General features: G+C 29.5%; 1 protein-coding gene across 9 annotated transcripts in view; it reads left to right on the top strand.

The window, feature by feature from the left end:
- The window catches only part of milt (trafficking kinesin-binding protein milt), a 370,892-nt gene that overhangs the window by 314,983 nt on the left and 36,326 nt on the right, over window positions 1–19,583 (top strand). For 8 of the 9 annotated variants that reach the window (XM_075364617.1, XM_075364618.1, XM_075364619.1 and 5 more), the window contains one exon: window positions 11,690–11,766. In XM_075364617.1, coding sequence (XP_075220732.1) covers window positions 11,690–11,766 — 77 coding nt within the window. Of the gene's footprint in view, window positions 1–1,189; window positions 1,455–11,689; window positions 11,767–19,583 lie in introns of all 9 variants that reach the window. The other variant, XM_075364624.1, reaches the window with a different exon arrangement.

The following is a 19,583-nucleotide window of genomic DNA, read 5'->3' on the forward strand; positions in this document are numbered from 1 at the left end:
TGAAATGTAGCTGATACTATTCCATTTCTTGCAATCTTGTCATGATAACAGCTCTGGAAAGGATTGTGATGTTGCCATATTTTGATAAAGTGTTAGATTTAATAGGCAGTAAGAAAATCTATTAGTAATTTTTTCATATAAGATTAATTTTCCTTCTTTTCCTCATATAACTTGCTTATGATGCATCATAAACTGGAAAATAAACCTTTTACATTAAAAAGTTTAAAAATATCTCTTAATACATTTTTTAAAATATTTAAATAATTTTCAGAATTATACATTTAAAAAAAAGTGTAAAAAAAAGTGATTGGTGCTAAGGAAGACTGTGTAACTAGTGTAAAGAAATAAAATAAAGTACGCGGTTTTTTTTTTAGAAAGAATGCTCTGCTCGGTAGAAAATATAAAAATTGTACATGATCTTTTTAAAAATATTGTTGCCAAATAATATTATGCATTGCGGAGAATAAATCTATTGTAGATTTGCTTAGTAATATTACAATGGAAAAAACATCGATTATACGGTTTGTTTATTGATCTGTAAACATACATTATTATTAAAATTGTAGTATTATTTTAACAAAATTTGTTTCTTCATGTTTTGGTCAATTCTTTACTTTTATAAATCAGCGTTTTCTTAAGTAAATAAATAAATTAACTTGTAATTTTACAACTTTATTATGTTTACGTGCGAAATAAATTAAACTCAATTTTTTTTTAAAGCAAGATAGTAGTTTTAATTTTTTAGTAGCTGTTACATATTATAACATTTATTTTGTATTGTGATATCAAAATGTTATTTATGATGATAAGTTATTAAGTACTTTATTCTTTAATATGATAATATTTAATTGGATGTTAACAAATATTTATTATCTCTTAATTGTACATAAAATAGAAATAAATACAGGTATGCCTTTACTTGTAAAGTACAATGTGTACACTCCTTGTCTAATGCCTGTATTGTTAAAATATTTTGTTTAACATATTGAAAATGTGCTAAATTTAACATTCTATATTTAGACTGCGTAGAAGTTGGAAGTTAAAAAATATTAAACATTTCATTTATTTGGCACCAGATTGCTTGTGCATTTAGAATATAAATTGAATTTCAAGTAAACAGGAGGAGAGTGGAAGGGATTATACCTTTTTTTTTTTTGAGGTAATGTTTAAATCTTGTTTTATTATTCAGTTATATTTGAAGAGACTTTAATATGTGTGTACTGTTTAATTAGTGAAAATTATATACTTTTTTATTATTTGATAAAAGAAAAAAATATAAACACGAAGTTTGTTAAAAACGTTTAAAATAGTGTAAGTCGGTTAAGTGAATGTATAAAATAATAACGGGTTCATTGTGGCGATCGAAAACGATTGGCAGTACGATGAGGAGTTTGATATCTCTTGGAATATACCTCATTCCCGTCAAGATGAAAATGAAGAAATTTTGTTGGAAGGTATGACCTACTATATTATCTATAATACACAGATATATGGTTTAAAAAAATGTATTTCAATTTCACATTTTGTAATTTTTTTAACCTGTGGTTATAATACTTCCCAACAGGTATTTTTTTTTCGTATGGAGATGTTTATAGCAGTCCTCTGATTCGCTCCTTCTTGTACGGTCCTGATTTCTCCCTAGGTTTCATGATCTAACTCTTATCATAATCTATTGGATATATTAATTTCAGTTTTTCTGAGCGTAATTTTCCTTCATGCTATTGTTATAGCGTCTCTTTTCCCTATACCATTTTGTCTTAGAATACATCCATTCGGATAATTTCGTGGTTTTGTTATATGTATCCGTAATTTTCTTTCATTCATATTCCTCTCTAAATTTCTGAATTATTTTATTTCAATATCTTAATCACTATTTTTATCAGCGAATCTAAAAAATCACATGTTTCCGATTAGTTCTGTTTTTTTTTTAAATCTCATTGCTTTCAGAGTTATTCCCTGTCAAACAATTTTGACTTTTCAAATCGTTTAAGAAGTCTCGTCTCTAATTTTCTGGATTGATTTGATATGACATTTACAATTCAATTTGATTTGAGTATCAGTTTTGCTGGATTTATAAAAAAAAAAAATATTTCAACAGCTTGATAAAAGGCGATAAAACTTTAAAATTAGTAAAATTTGTTAAAAGTCACCATTAAATTAAAAGAAGCTGTTTTTAAGAATTTTTTCAATACTAATTAGCAATACCTTCGTCAGTTGAGTGTTTATAATCATACAAACTTGTATAGTTTGTCCAAGCCGAATTGGCACAGATCAAATCTAGGCGATGGTTACCTAGCTAACGTGGGGCTGTAATATGCTACTCGTGGATGACAGTATATATACGGTATAGTAAATTTTATGGCATATGTACGGTATAAAATTTGTTTATCTTATTGTAATTTTTTTTATACGAATTTACGTTATAATTTTTTTTTTGTCTTATATTTATATAAAAAATAAATTCATAACCGAGTAAAACAATACACAAATTTTTAGCTAACTTATTTTTACCACTCTTATATGAACTCGCTCTTGGACTATGTATGTGAGATTCATGGTACGGAACCTTTCAGTGGAATTTTGAAGCACTGCCGCTTTTCCATTCACTCTGAAATTTTACATACATATTTGCTCCGGATGACAACACATTTTAGCAACATTTTCAAGTCGCTAAGATGCTCCTAAGTTGCCAAGTGAAAAAATTGTCCCTTGAACTTATGCAACCTCGTTTACATGCATATTTTCTTAGCGAAAGAAATTTTAAGCGAGATATATATTAGGGTATACAGTTGCTACTAGAAATTCTGTACAGTATCGACGGAAGTTTTGGGAATATTTAGTACTTTTTAATCGGTTCTTAATTTCCGGACGAGGATCGCAAATATCTCGAAAACGGCCGGTCCTAGCGCTCTGAAAAATCTTTTTCGACCCCCGCAGTTGTTACCTTATCCTCTCCCATTGGAACCAGTCAGATGATAATATTTTCTAGTGCCCCCAAAGCGCTGTTCGGAAATTGGGAAGAGAGTGCGATGGGTTGCCACCGTAATATCTCGGTAACCGCTCGTCCGATTTTCAAAATTCAACGGGCGTATATATCAAGTCGAGCGCTAACTGTTTAACGCATCGGATACACTCTTGATCGTGGTTATCCGGAAATTAAATCGTTTAGCTCTATGTTTTGATTGCACTCCCCACCGTAAAACATACCGATCCGATCTTTTTAACAACTGTGGCAGACACAACACATTCTACAACTTTTTTGGGGGTCACAAACAAACGTTCCAACTGCTGCAGCGTCACCTGCCATGTAATTAAAATGTTGAGTTTACTGTTTTTTCCTTGGCGGTGAATGCCTTTTTCAGATAAATCAGACATAATATGCAAAATAATAAAATCAATTCACTACCATAAGAATAGAGCCGACAAAAATTTAGTAATTTAATGCAAATAAATTACTTTTAAAATTTCACTTAAGACTTCAACTACTTTCAAGAGTTGAAACTCAAAGAATGCTATAATCGGACTATAACCTTACACTCTGGATACACACAATTTACTGGACACGTTTTAACTGCAAATACAGTATAGATTAGAACGGAATCATTTGCAAAAACAAGTTGGTCTCTGAACGAATCAGGAACAGTTGTATAAATAGAGATTTAATGTTTCGAATGACACAGTGTTTGGTTATTATTTACCCAAACCTGATTAAAGAGATGTTTCGTACATATGACTCATAGCCTAGACTAGCGTATGTTTGTTCGCCACTCCCAGAACAAAGGGCGAAGAGCATAGCATAAACTGTAGACATTAATCTTGTGGTGTTTGGCTTGGATATTTTATACACTTATAAATTATAAATAAATACATTTAGGCCTAATCACTAATCAGTAACAGCCAATTAGTCTGCATAATATTGCATAACATATCTACTCGTATTTCAATATCTAATAAAGAAATAAATTATTAATGTAATAATATATAAACTCAGGATTAAATAAGTAACTTATAAATATAAGACACGAATTTATTGATTGATTGGAATAAACAATAATCGTACTGTATACATACTGTCTAATCCTGTAGTATTATAAACCCGTTCTCGTTAGACAGCAAGATTAACAGCTCTACTGTTCATGAGATCTGTGCCAATTCGGCTTGGACAAGCTACACAAGGCTTTTGAAAAATTTAGTTCACTTCAAGTGTATTATTCTCCATACACGAGCAGTATTTTATGGTATATTCATGCAGTATATACGTATGTAAACCCTAAGATGTGATTACAACTTAATGTGGTTGTTTATAATCTAATAAATAAAACTTAAATCGTTCTCATTTCACATCTCGTGTAATTTTGCTTCCACTGTTGTTACATACCTTACTATGTATGAATTTTTAAAGTATATATTATACTTACTTACAGTGTAATACTGTAGGCAACCTGACAAATCGAAAATCATTAACAAAAATGGCATAGCCAACTAAAAATTATCCCATAAGTTACTGGTTTACCCCGTCATGTTAGTGGGGTAGGGGCTGAGAAGTGAGATTTTTACAATTTTTCTTATTGAGCTAAATATATGGTTACATATCAGTGTGCCAAGTTCTGAATGCAGGTAATATTCAGCCTTACTAGTGATATTTATTCTGTTCACCACAGGGACCACTATGGTGAAGATAAGTACTGTCAGAGAAAACAGTTCTGACTAATACCTCTTGTAAATCGGAGATTCTTCGAACATTTCACAGCTGTAAGAAAGATAGGCATAGGTATTGTACAGCAACAAATTAACATCCCCCCCATTCTATTTAGAAACAATAAGTTATATACGCTTCTGTTGAATATTACATGCTTATATATTAATATAATATATGTGCTTGCTCTTTTCTCTCTAAGTTTGAGTCTGCTAAGAATCATGACATAGGTTTTCTATGTGTTTCTTCTTATATTGCATTGATTACTATCTTTCATTTTGTACATCAAGTAAAGTACTTGACTTCTAGTTATTGCATTAGCGATGTCAAAAACATTTTACAAGAATAATTACTTATCCTGTCTCCTTGTAATTTGTTCTTTCTTTCTCTTAAATTTTCTTAGTTCTTTATCAAGTGCTTTCTGTACAAACATGAATAACCATTCATGTTTGTAACAAACTTTGGTTGGATAAACTTTGGTTGTATACTTTCACAATCACTTTAAATTTTAGTGGTACCTTACTGTTTATGTAATTAATAAGTGCTTTTTATTTTTATTTTATTTCTAAATCACTTAACGATTATATTTTTATTTTTGTCAGTATTTTAAACATTTTGTCCTATTTCATAATACTCACTTTCTCATCAAACAATTTTGTTATGTATTTTAACTTTTCTTTGTTTGTATTCCAGTAATTTTTTTTATCTGTTCCTTTTCACCTTCAAAAACAAAATTGATCTTATTTTAGTTCGGTATTAATTTTTTTTCTCTGTTCTGTTACCCAGTAATGGATATAATAATTTTATAAGGTTTTTGTCTGGTTAGTTTTTTATTTGCTGTATTTTTATTTGTGATTGAGGTTACAAAGCTTTTTATTATATTATAATTGATGCAGTTTTTCTGTTTGCAATTTATGGAGCTGCCAAAAAAATTTATGTATGCATACGTACTCACAGTTCCATGAAATAATCTTTAACAATATGAACAGTTTGTTATTATATTTTTTGTTAAATTTGAATATGTGCTATTATTGTTCCATATTTATTACTGGTAGGTTTATTTAATTTAAACAATATAACATTTTACAGTCAGTTTCTTAATAATAAGTATATGACTTTTATGTGTTTTTTCACTGTTACATTTTTTAGTAAATTTATAATGGTATAAACTTGAAGTAGATCGCTGAAGAACTGAATTTACCTTAAGTTTGTTATTGTGAACAGTTAAACATGAAAAGCTATTCAGAGTATAGACTAATTACATGAAGTGATTTAACGTAAAAAGTAACATGAGTTAGTGTAATGTGTATTGAATACTTATTGAAAAAGCACACAGCGTAACAGCATATGGTTTTGCTGATTTTTCTTTTTTTTGTGTTTGTTTGTGGTAATATTTAGATTAAAAAATCACTATATGTAACATTGTATAGATTTTTGAAGTTAATTAATTATTTTTTTGAGCCATTAACCATTTTTTTTGGTTTGATGCCCATCTTTTCCTTTTAGTTCTATGCTAATGCCTGAACCTTATCTTACATACCTGGTTTTCTGTTTTATATATATATATATATATTTTTTTTCTAATACTCATATTTGTTTTATTCTAAACTTTTATCATTTGCACTTCCTTCTAGAACTGAATTAACAAAATCTAGATATCATAAATATATATATTATATATCACCTAGTGATTTACAAGGACAAGTGGTCAACTTACAACTGTGTTCTTTGATGCTCTTTTGCAGGATGTTAGGAGGGGGTCCCTACTAAAATGGCATCTTCCAACTTGACTCCGTTAACTGGACTAAACTTCATTTAAAGGTTTTCAAGGGGTCCAAATAGTATATATATATATATTATTAACAAATTAGGAAAAATTTATTAGAAACTGTGAATGTGTTCAAAATGTTGGCATGATGACTATGAATATTTTTATGGATAGCCAGCATATAAAATGAAGTGGTGAAGAGACATCAACAATAGAAGGTTTATCAGAAGAATTCAGAATAGGAAATTCAACTGGGTGGGATATGTCATGAGAAAAAAGACCTGATTAAATTATTGCCAAAAGGATTAGTAGCAGGTTGGAAAACTAGGATGAAAAATAGTAAAAATTGATTAGTATTTTTAGGGAATTATTAGTTATCTGGAGCTTAAAACTTCAGTTGGAAAGAGAAGAGATTAGAAGATGGACTTATTACAAGGCACCTGCTTAGGGCAGATGAGCATTCATGATGTTACCCTATTTTTTTAATATTCAATTCCTGATTATTTTTCTTTCTATCTTTGTTTATTACATTATAATTTTTTAATAACATTTTAATTACTCCTTATATAAAATTAGTTGTAAATAGGTCTGTAACATTTAAAAACAAATGTTTTTGGTAACTAGAGCACTTGTCAATCACTTTTTTCCGTCACCATCCACTTGTACAGATGATAGTGTCAGGCTCTCAACGACTAAAATCCCTCCCCCTGTATGACCCACAAAGACTGGACCTGCCATAAGCACAACACAGTCTCTGATGGGAATTTGAGACTATTTTGATCTTGTCAATCACTTAGATTTAGTTAACTTCATATCTGAGTGGATAGTAGAGAGTATTATGTGTTGAAGGTATAATTTTTTCATCAGATTTTTTTTAAATTTTAAAATATTACTTTCTTCTTATATCTAAGAAGTACATTTTCTTACTCTTTCAATCTGTTACTTTATTTGTATTTTAATTAAAATTACCAGTCGTAAAAGCTGTGTTACAGTTCCTGTATCTGTGAATAACAATAATAAGGTTAATGTATATAAACCTATGTATGGTAAGGTATATTCATCTTTTTTTCTTCAATTTATTGATTGCCAATTCGTGTTGCTATTAATTTTAGGTTAACTTTTTATGTTAATTTATTTGTAGTTGGTGGATGTGTAGGTTAGATGATGGTATAATTAAGTGAATAAAATAATAATCATAATCGATCGCGTACTTCAGTTAATTTTTTGTCGTGGAGATTGAGGGTTGAATAACTTATTTTATATGATCTTTTACTGTGTTTAATAAAGCATTTGGATTACAATTATCATTTAATTATTAAGTGTTACATGAGTGATCAACCATGATAACATTAAATGAAGAGCTGCATGTGCAGTAATTTTAACTATAGTAATTCTGGAAGAAAGTTTTCTGATATATTTTAATGTAAATCTTAGATGAGTTTAAGTTTTAAATCTGTAGATTGCTGTTACAGAGTGTGTAATATATTATTTGTTTAGCATGGGGTATGGTATGAAGATTATATAGTTAAAAGAAAGGCTTCAACTGGTAGCTTTGGACCTCAGGGTCACCGGTTTCCACGCTTTCAAAATAAGAACATCTAAGCGATAGTGAGAAAATTAAGGAATCAAATGTTATTTTGATTCGGTAGTTAGTTATATTGTTTTGTTACTCATTTGCCCAAGTTTTTTTTATTAGTGTGGTACTATCATTTATATCTTGTTTTTCTCTTTAATTTTAGCTAGTTGGTGCGAGTAATTTTTTTGTGCATATTTATTTTTAATGAAACTCATGAGATTTTTTTTAAGGCTTTGTATATATATTTAAGGTGTTTTTATTGCTTGCATATTTCAACTTCCTGTTTAGTATTTAACCTATATTTTCATTAGTTGAATTACACATCGATCATGTAGTTTGAAATTGTATGTTGTTGAAGAAAAAACATCATAAAATAGTGAATACATACAGTATCAAGGAAAAGAACATTTTATTGTTAGGTCCCAACTAATATGAATAGCAGTTATTCATTAATAGTTTCTGTTGTTTTTTATATTCTTTTAAATTGAGAAATTTCTTGAATTATTAACAGTAAATAGTAGGCCGATGAATAGATTTAAAGTTGTTCGTGGTTTTTAGTTTTTATCTTAAATTATTCTCATGTAAATCCAGGAACATATGTTAAAAAATTAGAATAATACATTCTTTGTAATTTGTTAACTATTAACATAATCGTTTCAAATTTAGCAGTAAAAGGTTTATCTTGAACAAAGATCGTTCTTGCATCAGTAAAAAATAGACTACTATAGTAAGCCATTGTTTAAATGTTTTAGAAGATATTCTTGGTAAATGAAATTATGTTAATCAAGTGAGATAGATTTACATATTACAAAAACATAATTTTGGTTTTGTAATTGTTATGAAAATATTTACATTTTTGTTGTGAAATGGGAAAAATCATAGGTGAAAAAAAAGTTAAACCCTTACTGGGAATTGAACCAGAGACCATGTGCATATTTATAATTGAAAAAATAAAGAGAGAATTAAATTGATTAATTTTTTAAATAACTGCAATGTTGTCTATTTGGTCATTTAGGGTCTTTTTCTGCTAAAATACGCAATGCTTCATCAATTAGGCAAAAAGCTTTTTTTATAAGAGTTCTTTCAGTTATTTCTTTTCTCTTTTTTGTTAGAAGTTTTCTCTACTTTTTATAAATTTTCATTTGTTAATTCTTAAATATGAGATTTTTTCTGGTATCTTTAAAAGTTAAATCTCTTATATCAGAACATTGAAACATTTTTAATGTCTCCTCACTTATACTAGGAACAATATTTTTTTTTTGGAAAAGTTCATGTTGGCATTATTTATTATCCTAATAGTGAAACACAGAACTTTATTTGCAAAATGTTCATAAATTTACACACATAACAATATTGTCTTTAACTTGAGAGCATTATGTAATTACTTCACACATACACGCAGGGTGTTCAAATTAAAAAAGGCCCCATCACTCAGTAGTTTACACTAAATGCATATTTTTGTTGAAATGTATGTATTGGAGTGAGATAAGTAAAATAATGTGGAAGATGTTGGTATGACTGGAGCTGGAGTGCTGGACTGTTTATTGCCTGCACATTTGAGTAATGCCACCCTGTTTGTTAAAATGTGGCTAACTGTTAAAGAACAGGTATTTGTGGTGGAAACTTATTTAGTGATGAAATTTCAGGTTGTATGTTGGCAAAAGTTCAAGGAGAAATTTTAAAAGGAAGCATTAATGAAAGTGTTATTCAGAAGTTAGTTAAAAAATTTCACAAAACAGATTCAGTATTAGACAAGAGATGTGCCCGACACAGGTCAGTTTTAATGATGGAGGTCATACAGGACATTAAAGCAGTAGTTACAAGATCTCCTGCTAAATCTTTGCAGAGACTAAGCCGGGAAAGAACATTTCACTAGGTTTAGCACAGGTGCTATGAGAATAATGTTGAAATGTTATTTGTATTGAATGCAAATTTTCTACGAGCTAACTAATGCTGATAATTCTAAAAGGGTTCACTACTGTCAATGGTTCAAGAACTTCATTAGAGGCAAATTTGGCGTTTTAGATCAAGTGTTTTTCATAGATGAAGCATGGTTTAACCTTGGTGGGTATGTTAATAGTCTCAACTACTGAACCTGGGGTACTGAAAACACACACATTTTCTTTGAATCTCCCCATTACCCACAAAAAATAGGCGTGGTGTGTGTTTCCAAGGCGACAAATAATAGGACCCTTATTTTGTGAAAAAACATTGATGCTGCCATCTACCAAGAAAATAACTAACAGTTCATAGCTTTACTGCAAGAGGATGAGCGTGACTGCTGGTTGCAACAGGACAGCATCACTTGCCATACGGCTCACCCTACTATGGAGATGCTACAGGACTTTTCTATGGAAGAATCATTTCTAAAGGATTGTGATCACCAAGATCATCCCCTATTCTAATTAGTCCAGACTTTTTTCTGCAGGATTGCTTTAAATAAATTGTTTATAGGAGCAATCCCATAAATAATGCCATCCAGGAAATAAGACTAGATACAGCTAACATGAATAGCCAGGAACATGGTCAAATGTGTTGACAAGTGCATAGATGTGGGTGGATATCATTTTCAACACCTCCTGTAAATTATTATTTTATATATATATATATATATATGATATGTTAAGTGTACTTTTTAAATATGGATTTTTTTTAGATTCTTAAAGTACAGGTTAAAAACACTTGAGTTATTTATTTTTAATGTTCTGGATAAAATTTTGTAATTTTCTTATGTTATAATTACATAATAATATGTCTTATCATTGATGTGGCAGCTGTAAATGTCATTCACAATTTAAAGCTTCATACTTTAATTCACATTTTTTAACTCTGCTATAAAAACATGGCTAAATATTTTATACATATTCTGTTGCTGTCCTTTTTTTGAAACGTGAGAGTTAAGGTAAAAAAGTAATGCACAGCATTTTCATTTGTGCATCTATCCGTTGCTTTGTCAGTTGTAAGATTATTTAATTTCATGTAATTACAGTATTTACAATATAAAACTGGCTTCTTAATATTTCTCCCCCTTTTATCTGAAGTTGTACTGTACGAATCCCTGTTTCTTTTTCTTTTTTCATCAAATTTTCCCTTAAATTTAATTGTAGAAAAATTTTATATTAATATTTACCATTTCTGAATCTGTTTTGTGTCTAACCAATTAACTTCCTGTAGTAAAATTACTACATATATATTTTATATACATATTTTGTCTTCCTTTTTGTAAAATTATTTTATTTATGAATTCCTATAATTTGTAAAAAGTTTATATTAATTTCTATTTTTTAATATAGTGAATATTGATATGATTGTGTAAACAATTTTTATGAATATAGGTTGAAAACATAGTTTTTACATGTTTGCTAAAACTTATAATGTTTGTTGATTATCCGGCTATTCATAATATTTTCAGGTTGTCAGAATTTCTTGTAAAGTTTTATGAGATGGAGCTTAATTAGCATTCTATTAAAAAGATTTGTGTATGTATATCCATGTGTATTAAGCTTATAGGTGAAAATATTATTTTTTTATCCACCTAAATCATTTTATAAAATTGATGTCTGCCCAATTTTTTTAGTATTTATTTTATGATAAAAAAAAAATTGATTTTGATAAATATTTTATTTTCTTCTTTATTTGTCTGTTACAGTTCTATGTAGTAACCGTGTGAGCCAAATGACAAAAACCTACAATGATATTGAGGCAGTAACAAGACTTCTTGAAGAGGTATTTATACAACATTAATTTTCTTTAATAAAAGTTGAGACTTTTTTTTAGAAAAATGTAATCAATTGTAATTAATTCAGTAATAATAACTAAGATAGTTAGTTGCACCTTAAATCATTGAGAATTTGATGTTTTAATAATATTTTTGAAAATTAGAAATTCTGATAAATAAATGAAATACAAATTATAAATTATATTATTGGTTAAATAATAAATAATTAATACATGATACATTGAATATTTATCTGAATCAATTTGTTAAAATTGGTACCCACATCATGGCAAGTTGCCCTATGTAATTTTGTGCAGTGCGGTTGTTATTGCTGTTTTAATCACTTTATGCAGAAGTAAAAATTTTTAATTTGTTAGGCTGCATTTATCTGCTGTCTCGTGATTTGGTAAGTTATTTTTTGCTTAACATTAATGATCGTTTCTGAATGCATCACCAGCAGCTATTTATATAAAGAGGGTTTTTTTTCATAATGTTACATCTACTACCAACAATAACAATCTTTATTATCACATATTAACATCTAGATTATTATGTTGTAGAAAATATACTATTGAGATAGAATCTTCATGTAGGTATTTTGTTTATCTTTACATCAAATAAGATTTTGTATTGTATTTTGTCTAGTTACATGCATTATTAATTCCCAGATTGTCATTTACTCTGTTAACTAATGCAATTATATATATTATATGGTATATACATTTATTTTTGCTAATTATTGGAAGCTAAATTAAGATTTTATTGTGCTTAAACTTTGTTTCAGAGGTAACTTTTATTAATATTCTCCCTCTGAGTTATTCTTGTAAAGTATAGAAGAATCATTAGAATTAATTTTTGTACCATCATCTGATGACTCAGTAGTGAGTTAGTGCGAGTCAAAAGTTAAACTTCATTATAATCCTCTAATCCTAAATCTCTGATTACAAAACTTATTTATGACTGGAGTGAGAAAGATTCTTCATTAGAGTTTTATAAAATATTTTTTATTATTACTGTTACTAATGTCAACCATGGCATTCATTTTTCTATGAACTTTGCCCCTACATAAGATTGTTTTCATACAAATAATATGGTTCTGTCATTTCCAAAAAAATTATTCTTGTATTAAAATTATGAGTGTCTAAATCTCTTTTAAAATTTTTTTTGCACACAATTCATTATTGCATCATTAATAAATAATGAACAGTGATTAATTGTAAATCTTAGAAGATTCCTAGATGTTCCATATTTCTTTACCTCTTAATTACATTTCTAATAACTTTCTTTTGTGTCCTAAAAACCTCTTTGTAAAATTTGCCTAATGATCCCCAAAATTGTTCTGATTATCTGACCTAATGGATCAGTTGATTTTGCTTCATCTTATATTATCACTAGTGATTAGTTAACTACTTACACTCTTTTGAAGAGTGTTTGGTATTTAGAATATTGTCTATAAAAAAAAACATTGTTTATCCATATCGATTATTATTTACTGGCACACAAGACTCTGCATATTTTGATAATAGATTAAAATGTGATTAATGATAATTAAATTATTAAAACATTGTATGGATTAGATTAGATCACACATTTAAAAAAAAAAACAAGAAATAGTTATCGGTTAATAGTTCTGAAAGCTGTATCGGTTTATAGTGAACAGCTAGCAGTAGCTTACAACTGATACAGATGTTATCATGTACTTGTGATGTTAGTGTGACATTGCATATAGAGAAATAAACTAATAAAGTAACGACAAACACACAAATTCATTAAATTAAGTTCTTTAATTTTGTTACTTCATTGTTAATTTTTTCTTAATAATTTGTCTGTATATACTGCTGGTCTCCATTGTAGCATCTTTGCCTTTTACCTGGAAATTCCAGGTCCAAGTCTAGTCAGGCATAGCTTTTTTACAAGTTACAAAATTCATTATTATCCATTCGTAACTGTTGTTACTTTGCAAATTAAATAAATAATCTTTCTAAGTTAAAATGTAATTTTTTTTATAATTAAGATTTATTATCAATTTGAAACAATAAAATCTTATTGTACATTTGTTTATGTAATACTGAAGAGAAAAACTGCAGTGATTTACTTTTCTGATACTTACTGCATCAAAGTAATATTGCAAGAGTGCTTAAAGAAAGCAATCTGACATAAAACATTTCATCAAGAATGGTGTATCAAATAATGCAATTATGTATGGTGTCTAGCATTTAATAATAGACACACAGTAGGTCTGAAAAGTTCCTGATTTAAATCTCTGTAGTCGATACAAGTAGCGCCATCTCTTGGACAACCAAGAACTGTGTAGTACGATGTGTGACGAGTGTGTTTATAAAATTTCATCACGTTTCGTCACGTCGTGTTTATATGACCTTATGCGAGCTCCCGACATGGACCAGAGAAGCCCGACACAACATACACGTGGTGGAAACTGTTTAAAGACGGTAGAGAGTCGTTGGATTACGACGAACGAAGCGGGAGGCCATCAACAGCTGTTCACGACGAAACCGTTGCAAAAGCGCGCGCGCTTCTGCTCGAACAACCTTATCTCACCTTTCGGGCCGTAGCAGAACTAAACATCGTTAAAGACGCGGTACGTACAATTCTAACAGAAAAAATGAACCGCCGAAAGGTGTGCTCTCGTTTCGTTCCACACTTCTTGACCGAAGAAGAAAAGCAGGTGCGTCTTTCTTGCGCCCAAGACTTCGTTGAAACTCCCGATAGCGACCCGAATTTTTTGCAAACAGTTGTAACTGGGGATGAAAGCTGGCGTTTCATGTGAAGTCTGCAAACGAAGCTTCAATCTGCTGCTTGGTTGAGTTCTAGAGCACAAACACTGGCGAAAGTCAGGCAGCAAAAAATAAAGATTGAAAACGATGTTGATTGCATTCTTCAACTCAAAGGGCGTGAATTTGGCCTAACTCATCAAACCATGAACTCTAAATTTTACTTGGAAGTAATGAAACGCCCGATGCATCGCATTCATCATATTCGGCCCTAGATACTGGGTTCCGAGCAGCTGGACTCTTGCACGACAATGACCCGGCACACATGGCAACAGTTTTAACATGTTATGCCGCAAATCAAATCACCATCTTATCCCACCCAACTTGACTCCAGCAGACTATTTTCTGTTCCCAAAACTCAAGTTAAAGATGAAAGGCCGCATTTTTGACGACATTCCATCCATGCAAAGGGCTTGCACCGAGCTGTTGAAGGTGATCCCACATAGTGATTTCTCCAGAGAGTTTACGGGCTCTACCGGTGCTGCAATGAGTGTATAACTAGAGAAGGGTTTTATATAGAGGGCTGTTGTGAGTAAATTCATTTATCTGTAAATCTGTATTTTTATTTAATTCAGTTCAGGGACTTTTCAGACATACTGTGTATACTGGCACAATGGAAAAATAAGAAAGATAACAAACATTTTTGAAATAATGTTATATGTTAAAAAATAAAGAGATGTGTAAAGTTTGGAATTAAGTTTTAAAACAAATCATAAAAGTAAATTGTTTGTGCTCTGTGAATTTTGCATTGTATTATATTAAGAAGTATTAGGTGGCCTGGCTTTACCCAGTTAACCACTTTTGTACAGCTACCAGTCAGGAAATATATATTTTATTTGACCTTGGAGATTCATCTGTAGGCAGAATAGTCTCACTAAATCACGAAATTACCTAGTATGCAATAATTCAGATAACATAGGCCTGTAGAGTGTCAATAAAAACTTACAATAATCACCGGGAAGGTAGGATTATAGATAAGGTAATGAATGGATGGCTTTTGATGATATGTGTTCTCACAGTGCTGCTGCTAAATAAAACAACCCCACTCAAAGGAGTTACATCCTGCCCTTTCCAAGTTGTGTGGATCCATTTTTTCTGTAGTCCCTCAGGAGATCAGATATTTTCACTTGTGATGGAATCAGCATGTTATTTATTTATTTACAATTTTATATAGACTGACTTAAATACGTTCTGCAAAAATTGTTGTACAGAAATTTAAGAGCCAGCAAAGTCTAAGACGAGGATTCCTTAAGTAGAACTATTGCCATCGCTAGAATTTTGTAGTGGATGGAAATATTCAACTGAACTTAATAAACTGTCAAGCTAAATCAATACCACTATGAAGTTTTTCATGTGATAGAGAAAATGAAGGTGATGAAAAAAATGTTATAAATTTTCTTGAATTTATTGTGCCACTAAAATTAATTATTTTAATGAAATATAAATTTTGAAGTTTGGTTTTCTGTTGTTTTATTGCAGGCACACTTTACTCTAATGTCCTTAATTAAGTTGAACATCATTTACATTGTCATGTTAAAGGTATTTTAGAAGTTCTGTAAATTAAAATCAAACTTGTAAAGTTGTGATCCCGAAACTGTGTTTGGTGGTTTGTTTGCTTAGTTCTGTAAAGCTGATTAAAGAATTTCACCCTTTTTTTTATGCCATTTCTTGAGTAATTTATATAAGTTTTTCTCATTTGTCACATTGTTATATTTGTTATGCTTCTTTTCTCTGGCTATTCAGTATACTCCTTCCTTTCAACTCAACCTCATTTTTGTTTTTTATTTCTCTTTCTTGAAAAATGGATGGATAGGTAGATTTTGTAACACATGAATGTATTTCTTTACTTTGATAAATACATAATTGTTTGTTTTCCTCCAAATAAAATTAAAATAGTCATTCAAATGCAGTGTTTATATAATATACATGTTTGTTTAATTTTATGGAAGTACTATCCTTTTTTAAGTAAAGCTTCTTATCATTATTATTATCTTAGTTTTATAAAGGATTTTTTTTCTTTATAAAAGAAAGATTCATAACTGGCACATATACTAATTAAAATTGTTTTATAATGCTTTCTTTATTTAATTTTTTTTTTTAAATGTATGTTGTTGCATTACAAAAAAAAATTCTGCATACAGTTAGGTAAATAAAATAATAATATCTTGTAAAAAAGGGAATTTAATTCTATAGAAAGTGATCTTTCAGAAAAGTGATCAGTATATAGATGGGATAATAAAATTAATTTTTTAACCGCTGAATTTTTGTATTCTGGAATTCTCTCTGCTGGTTGTAATCATAATTTGTTTGTTATTTTTCATTAGTATTTCTAGATTTTAAACTTGTGTAAAAAAATTACAGATTATTTCAATTGACATGTTCATTAAAAAAATTGTATTCGAAAAACTTTTATTATTGCTCAAGTATTAAGGAATTAATTACTTTCAAGTAATGGATACAACTTATAAAAAAATACAGATAAATTTAGTAAAAAAATTAATTAAAACAAACACAAAATTAAAATAGAAAACTTCAAAATTATAAATATTCAAATTAAAATGAAAAACCATTATAATTAAGTAGTGCTAAAAGCTGTGAACAAATACAATCAGTACTGTTTTCATGCAAGGAGTGCATGAACAACTGTGAATGGTATGGAATATAATTGCATAAGTGTGCCCTTGATAACATAATATGATAAAATGATAGGTCCTATTAATTATTAATTTATGCACTGGCTACTCTTACAAATCCAGATCTTTATTGATAGGTGTAGAGCAGATTTTTGGCAGCACCCTTTCAAATGAAATTGTATCAAATATCTGTCAATATTTAAAAAATGTTCTAATGTAATAGTATATTAAACTAAAAAAGCATCAAACCCATAGTAAAATAAATTTTCTGGTCTCTCAACCCATCCATTGTTTAGGACATCTTACCTTTAGTTGGATTTTGTTCTAAAACTTGATTTACTAAAAAAGAGGAATGTAAGAAATTTTATGTAAAATCTTTCACTACCTTTGCCTTATACCTCAATTTTTACACATTTTTTGTTTTTAGAAACATTGTAAGAAACAAAAAACACAACCTTGCGAATTTTTTTTAAATGCACCATCAAAAATCATGCATAGTGTATTTTTATGTTAATCTATATAAAAAAATATGACCTATTTGCAAAGTTCAGCCCTCTGAAGTTTTACTAGGTTTAAAATTGATCATCTTAAGTGAATAACAAAATTTTCAAATTAAAGATAATTTGTAGTATGAATAAAATTGTAATTAAATTATATTCTGTGCTTAAGAACAGAGTAACTTGACCTTCTAGATAAATGACATTAAAAAATGACATAAACTGTGTTGGCAGTTGTAGATTATACTCGGGTATTTCATTTTAATTCAACAAATTTTCAAAAGTTTTATTGCATCACTAGTTTAGATTTTGATGATATTTGGTATATGATAACAACCCACCTTGTAATAGCCAAAAAATATTTTTTTATATTCTTAAAAAAAATTTTTCTTGAGTAATAACTATTTTCTAACTTGCCAACAGGTAAAAACAGCCATTTTCATCACTTTTTCCATGAGCTGTAGCATTCTTATTTTAAATCATACAGAGGGTCTAAAAGGGCTTTTTGGAAAGAGTAAAGATGGAACTTCATTTTTAGTGTACTCAAAATTAATTTTGTTAAATAACCAAATCTTGTAGCATTTACTGAAGTTATGTTTACAAATTGCTTTTTTCAAAATTTGGGCCCAAAATAAATAATGAAGGACTTAGGGTAACAGGCCTGTTTTTTACCTTTTAACTCTTAGGTACTAGTAGTACTTATAAAAAAATTTTACTGTTACCAAGTACCCTTCATTAAAAAAATGGCCGCCAATCATAAGATTTAGAAAATGTCTCATTTTTGGGGCCCACAAACCACATGTGGGACAGGTGGCAAAAATCTAAAATGTTCACAGTAACACGTACTTTAAAACCACATAAAATTTATTTTGTTACTCAAAGGGGTTCATGATAATGAAGCCAACAAAACTGCTAAAAACACTTTTCCTTCTAATCCTAAACAACGTATCCAAAAATACTGATGTTATGTTGGTTTTTTTTTCAGATTATAAAAATTACAAGTAAACTCATTAGAATGAATAATGATAATTATTATATAGTCAGAACGATAAATAATAATTACAAAATGATAATTCAAATACATTAACAAGTTCAGTTTATTTTTGTCGTATTTTTTTCCTGCGCTAATGGAAGTTATGAATAAATCTTCATTTTTTGATACAAACTAACATAATTTATATTCCTGCCATTTTTTTATTGAGTAGAGCTGTAAGTTTTCATTCATCTTTGGTGTACTGTTGTGTCGTTTTCCAGTAGTTGATAGAAAAAGCTCTGAAGGTTTGAGAATTTTTAAAATATTTTCCAGTTGAGCCCATGTTTGATTATCCCTCAATGATTTCTTGAATAAAGTACAAGGACCCTGCAGATGGAAAAAGTGTATTCGATACTCCTCTTCATTTTCATGTATTTTGATATCAATGACTTCGCCTAACTACCACTTACGATAGTATATGCAGCAGACGTAATTTTTACATTTTGGCTTTGGTAAACCTTTCTTTCTTTCTTTTTTCCTGTTTAACCTCTGGTAACTACCGTTTAGATAATTCTTCAGAGGATGAATGAGGATGATATGTATGAGTGTAAATGAAGTGTAGTCTTGTACATTCTCAGTTCGACCATTCCTGAGATGTGTGGTTAATTGAAACCCAACCACCAAAGAACACCGGTATCCACGATCTAGTATTCAAATCCATGTAAAAATAACTGGCTTTACTAGGACTTGAACGCTGGAACTCTCGTCTTTCAAATCAGCTGATTTGCGAAGACGCGTTCACCACTAGACCAACCCGGTGGGTTGGCTTTGGTAAACCTATAAAGCAATCGGTAACACTAATGTCCTTGTGTGCTGATACTAGTGTAAATTTTTCTGATTCAGAGATTTCCCAAACTTTCAGAATACATT

Source organism: Lycorma delicatula, chromosome 4 (genome assembly GCF_047948215.1).
Source record: "Lycorma delicatula isolate Av1 chromosome 4, ASM4794821v1, whole genome shotgun sequence".
NCBI classification, from domain to species: domain Eukaryota; kingdom Metazoa; phylum Arthropoda; class Insecta; order Hemiptera; family Fulgoridae; genus Lycorma; species Lycorma delicatula.